Below are 5,845 nucleotides of genomic sequence, written 5' to 3'. Positions count from 1 at the left end.
AAATTTTAAAGATATATTTGATCAAGTCAATGAGAAAATAAAGCTAGTTACCGTGGTTTTAATTTGAATGTTAAACAAAATCTAAAAAATAGCCGTTCTAATCTTCCAGTGATGAAAGAGCACGAGAAGATACAAACGTCCCCCCTTTCCACTCCCACGTTCGTGCATGTGATATATACACACACACAAACGCCTGTATATTCCGGGATTCCTCACACAAACAAGTAGCCGTTCGAGAGAGTGGTGGTTTATTGTGGCTCACGCTTCAATGGAGAGAAGGGTGGTTTTCGAGGCGATCAAGACGCATCCGATGATCCGACCTGTAAGCATTGTAGTAAATCTGTTGCTGGTCCGATTCGTATTCTTCGCCAGAGGGATTTTCATTGATTCGGCTAAGAGATTCACAATTGTACCTGATCCCAAATGTGGCCCTGCTCTCTTTTCGATCGTTGCTCGAGTGAGAAGAGAAAAGGTCTTAACTCCCTCATGTAAAATCTTTTGAATACCAAATCTTCTGTAATTTCATTTATTTTTCTCATTGATTTTTGAGTTCATTCTTTTATTTATTTATTATATATTTAGTCTTTTAGCTTTGGGCCCAGGAAAGACAGCAACTGTAATGGCTGTGAAGGAGACCTTAAGGCCGGCCTCTTGGCACTTTTTTCGCTACATTATTCTTGGTGGATGAGATTTATTGATGCTCAGGGTGATCATCGAAGGCATGTCCTATATCCTCTAGTTGCTAGTAGCCTTTTACCTATGAATCGTTTGAATTTAAATATTTTTTTTTCTTTTTTTAAATCAATCAATCTATCAATTTTAAGGCTTGTTGTGGAGCATGTTGGTGCTCGAATTTGATAGGGTGGGGATTGTTGTTACTTCAGTTTAGAGCCATGCCATGGAGGGCTCTGGAATGTGTTACTCTACTTATGCTTGTATCTAACTTCTTGATGAATTTAATCGCTCTCTCTTTTGCCTGTTGTTCTTATAACACCTTATAAGCTATCTTGGACTATGGTGCCCAGCCAGGTGAACTTGCTATTTCTTTCTAATTACCTTTTGGTTGTTTGCTCTTCCTTTTGTTTTTAGTGACATGGGTAGAATTGTCTAGTAATGCCTTCATTTTATCTGTCTATTCATTGTTCTGGTTTCCGTAAAATGACTTGTGATATGTTCTTCGTGTGCTGTTTCCATGGAGTGGTGAAGAGCTATGTTTAGAAAGGAACATTGATATAACCGAATGTATACATGGGTTGGAATAGGTTTTAACTACCACATTCCAAATTCCAAATTCCATATACATACCTATAGATTTCCCTGTTCCAGAGAAATTTTTGTTCTTTATATATGTATCTATATGAAGTCAGTTATGTATTTGGTTTTCTGTCATGCAAGCTGGAAATAGGTATCTTGGTTGTAAAACTCATTATAGATTGCATAAATCTGATGGACTGGGTCTCCACACGTCGCCTAGGCCCTACACTAAAAGATCAATTATAAAAAAAAAAAAGAAAAAGAAAAAAATCACCCAGACAACTTACAAAAAAAATAAAAAATAAAAAAGGTTAGGGCAGGTGTGGCTATGTGTTGCGAATTACTGAAATCTTAGCGGAGATGAGAAAAATTATGGAAAATATAAATGAATACTGGTTTCACATGGTTGTACTCTTAGAGCTATTGTTTAGAAGTTTTGTATAAGTTGGACTTGGAGTAAGTAGTCTAAATTTTTGCTATGTTTTAGGCTTGTCAAGATGCGTATTCGAATTTATGGCTATAGGATGTAAGAGCTTGAGATTCATAAACATTTCTGGTATCAAGTGGGATTCCTGGAGGTAGACTGTGTTAATTTACAGAATCTATAGGGAGCCCTGGAGGCAGAGTATTAGTTTACAGAAGTTATGGTTATCATTAATATGTATTCACATTTTCTACTTCTGCAACTTTCTTGCATCCTGCCAACCAAATTTGTTTTTCTTGCATCCTTAATAACTACATGAATTTGCATTTTTGATGTAGGGAAGCCTTCCTTTACAAAGAAACAAGCAAATATTTTGCTCCCCCCATATTTTGCCGAAGACTTTCTAGTTGCAATGCAGGTATCAAAGTCGCTACTTTTTGGCACTTGTTTCAGTAAACTGCTGCAAAATTGATAGTCATGAATTTTTTAATTCACAGATATCCCACAAATACAGTTTGATCTACGTGATCACCAAGCTTGGGCTATTATTTGTTTATGACTTGGAGACCGCTACTGCAGTTTATTGAAATAGAATCTGTCTAGATCCAATATTTTTGACAACAGCTTCACCAGTGGGAGGTTTTTTATGTAATCAATAGGCATGGACAGGTGTTATTGGCTACTGTAAATGATCAAACAATTGTACCATTTGTCACGGCCAGGTATACCTACAAGCATGCATTTTTGTTGGTTTTATTATGGAAGAATAATTATTTTGTTTACAAATGGGGTCTATTTACATTTACAGTTGAACAATTTGGAGCTAGCTGTCATTCTTGCCAAAAGAGGGAATCTTCTTGGAGCCGAGCAGCTTATAAGCTGATTCTTTTTCCACCTTATGTACCCATTCTGCTAGTTTGAAAATTTTCAACAGATAAAAATTAAGATCAATCAGTAGTTATTTAACACGATTATGCAACCATATTGCAGTTTGTGATTTGATAATGCTTGGAAGATTGGTTTTTTTAATGATCAAGGCACTCTCTTTATACGTGTTTCTCCTAGAAAGTCTCATTCACTGCAAAGTATTGAACAATTTTAAGTACTTTTGTAGATTTCCAAAGCATACCAGTGCTGCCTAGCCTTTAATAAGAGCAGAGATAGATGTGATTTATTAATGATGTTTACTGTTGACTCTCTTTTTGTTACGATTAACAAGTGTAGTATGATTACATCCCAAGAATAAAAAAGATGATGTTTTGGGATGTGGTTCCTGAGGTTAGCGAACCCCTGTTCTTGGGAATATAGTGTATCCCTGTCTGATATTCACTGTGGATGTGGGAATATGGATGTGTATTATTGCCATCGTGTTTTAGAACCTGGGGTCTCATAATGATAGAATAAATGATGTTTGTGTTGCATATATTGAATGGTAATATGTTTTTTAATTTCATGTTTTTATTCTTTAACTGCTTGTAAGTGAATCTATGCTTAGAGTTTGAATTATTTATTGCTCTGTGCCTTCTTATAATACTGAAAATCTGGGGATGCTCGGTTTTGGGTCTCAGGTTGTCCAACGTTTCCAAGAACTATTTCCCAAACAATGTAAAAAGAAGTTGCAGAACTTGCCGCCGAGTCCCCCAAGGAATCCTCCGAACACCGGACACAGTTGCCAAATTCCAGGTTTTACATGTTGATTCTCCAATCAAACACATCTTACCTTTCAATTTTTGTTTTTTCAATCAAACACATTTCGTTGGCTGCTAATATTTCATAGCGTCAATGTTCTTCATCCATGTCAAGTTGTCTTCATTCGATTTCTGGCCATTCAGGATCCCTGCAAGCACTAGTTGCATCGGCCTTATCTCTCCTCACTATCTCTGTTGTCCAGTTTGACATTCATTGTGTATCTGGATCTTTCTTTTGCTGGAATTGAATGTTGCTACATAAGATTGTTCCTGTTAAAAAAAAAAAGGTTTGCTCCTCTTTCTTGAGGGCGCTTAGTTATGCAATTTTTGATAGTTACTGAATAAGATGTACTATAGGAGCAAATATCTATTTTGCATGTTACTTGTTTGCAAATATATGAACGAGCAGGTAAAAGTTCCCCTAATCAGCCGTAGTTACTTGAAAGGTACTATTTGAATTGAGCTCGGGTGAAATCTTGGTATATGCCAAGAGTTTTTTGTTCATGTTTCCTTCCTGAATGGAACATTTCTTGTAAGAGCCTTGGCATATAAAGTTGGTATCTTGCTCTGTTGTAGAGTGTTCCTGTCCAAGCTGGGTAGATGCCACCTCTGTTACAGTATTTCGGGACACTTTTGAGAAAAGGAAAGATGAATTCTTTTGCGTCGGTGGAATTATCACGCCTTGTTGTGAACCAAAACAAAAGGAATCTTTTGGAGAATTGGTTGGCAGAGGATAAGCTGGAATGCAGTGAGGAACTACGGGATCTCGTGAAGGTTTGATGTGCAATTTGAGATTCAAATATATGAAAGACACTTCTGAAACGAATTTATTGAGTTACTCATTTACTTTATCCCAATGCTGCCGTATTTGAAATTATTTATTTATTTTTGTTGTGTTCATACTGTTATGTTCCATTGTAGACTGGATAATGATCTCGCATTGAAAATATACATTAAAGCCAGAACAACTTCAAAAGTCATTGCTGCTTTTGCTGAACAGAGGGGATTTGATAAATTTTTGATATATTCAAAACAGGTGAAGATATCTTTTTCTTTTAATCATTGTTGCTATTTTATTATTATATTATTTATCATTTATTTTTGTATACTTATTTCATGGTCTGATCATGTCATTGTTTCTTTATTCCTTTAGGTTGGGTACAGTCCAGATTAACTATTCCTTGTATAGACAATCCTTCGTTCAGATCCTCAGGTGTTGGACTATATCTCTCTGTGTTTGTATGTTTTGTTGTTTTAATACTTACTCATTTACAACTCTTTTCAACTCATTTCATCTAATCTCATTTAATCATTAAAATTTTTCTAAATTCCCATACAAAATAAAATAAACAATTCAATTTTCTCAAATCCCAAAACAAAAATAGAATTAAAAAAATATATTTTAAGAATATTTTATTCAACTTTAAACTTTTATTTTAACTCATCTCATCTGTAAAACAAACGAGTTGAAACTTGAGCAAATAAGAAATTCTGTTGGAGCCAAAACTTTTCCTTTCATATGTTTTCCATTTACCTTTTCTGAATAAATGTGTTGTAGTATAAAAGTATTATTTTTGGTAAGGAGAAAATCTTGAAACCATATCTTGCCTTTAAAAACAAAATCTTTGCACCATGTTTAATCAACTTAATATTTACCCATCACAGACCTTTTCTTTCTGGAACCATGGAGCTAATACTTACTTTTGGAATGTAGGGAGCTGTTAACTTTGCGCTAATGATGTCTCAAATGGAGGGAGGTTGTCGAGTTGATTACAATACCATAACAGACCTCTTTCTTCAAGGTTGTCGTCTCTAATGACTTTTGAGTTGGTATATTAATGTGATAATAAGGACGTGTGATTTTCCGTTGTTATTGCTTTAATTTTTTTAATACTGACAGGCTTCATAAGGGTAAATTGATTTTCATTTTTGCTTTCAATTCTCTGTGGTTTTAACAGAAGAACCTGATCCGTGAGGAAACGGCTTTTCTATTAGATGTTTTGAGGCCAAATCTTCCTGAACATAGTTTCCTTCAAACAAAGGTCTTGATTTACGCGTTCTTTGTTAATGCTATCTAACTTCCATTTGGATAGTTGCTGCTCTTTTCAGCCACTATAACACTTTTATTTTATATAGGTCCTGGAAATCAATCTGTTAACTTTTTCAAATGTAGCTGACGCTATTGAACAATTGTGTGTGCTTGAGATATGTGAATATAAATTTGAATGAATATAATCATTGGTTGATAGTTTTGGGTTTGCTTTTGCAAAGTCCGCATACATTGATTAGTGTACATCATATCAAACCAACTGCTCAAATAAACACCTAGTTTTAGTAATTGTGCATGACCTCATCTGATAGGATAATTCTATATGCTTGAGAATTTATATAGAGTTCCTCGTAAGGCAACTTGGAATTTTCCTCTTAAGTTGGAACATGATGGGGCTTATGGTCTTTTAACTCAAAATATTCTGCGTGC

The 5,845-nt window shown here is 35.0% G+C and overlaps 1 protein-coding gene and 1 long non-coding RNA gene across 2 annotated transcripts; both read left to right on the top strand.

Moving 5' to 3' along the window:
* Nucleotides 1-224: 224 nt before the first annotated feature.
* On the top strand, nucleotides 225-5,612 carry LOC121244009. The gene is made up of 3 exons (XM_041142057.1): nucleotides 225-488; nucleotides 608-719; nucleotides 5,325-5,612. Exons 1-3 carry the CDS (start codon nucleotides 269-271, stop codon nucleotides 5,332-5,334), a joined length of 342 nt encoding a protein of 113 aa, XP_040997991.1. The 5' UTR covers nucleotides 225-268; the 3' UTR covers nucleotides 5,335-5,612.
* LOC121244010 lies at nucleotides 4,019-4,565 on the top strand. Its single transcript, XR_005936361.1, has 3 exons — nucleotides 4,019-4,140; nucleotides 4,288-4,402; nucleotides 4,520-4,565. It is a non-coding gene; the product is annotated as an uncharacterized LOC121244010 (long non-coding RNA).
* Nucleotides 5,613-5,845: the final 233 nt, after the last annotated feature.

Source organism: Juglans microcarpa x Juglans regia, chromosome 8S (genome assembly GCF_004785595.1).
Source record: "Juglans microcarpa x Juglans regia isolate MS1-56 chromosome 8S, Jm3101_v1.0, whole genome shotgun sequence".
Taxonomy (NCBI): domain Eukaryota; kingdom Viridiplantae; phylum Streptophyta; class Magnoliopsida; order Fagales; family Juglandaceae; genus Juglans; species Juglans microcarpa x Juglans regia.
Note: the sequence above shows the minus strand (reverse complement) of the source record. Positions and strands in the feature narration are given on the sequence as shown.

Coding starts and splice junctions, on each gene's coding strand:
- LOC121244009 (XM_041142057.1), top strand. CDS start 269: ATGGAGAGAAGGGTGGTTTTCGAGGCGATCAAGACGCATCCGATGATC. Junction 489..607: donor AAAGGTCTTAACTCCCTCAT/GTAAAATCTTTT, acceptor GGCCCAGGAAAG/ACAGCAACTGTAATGGCTGT.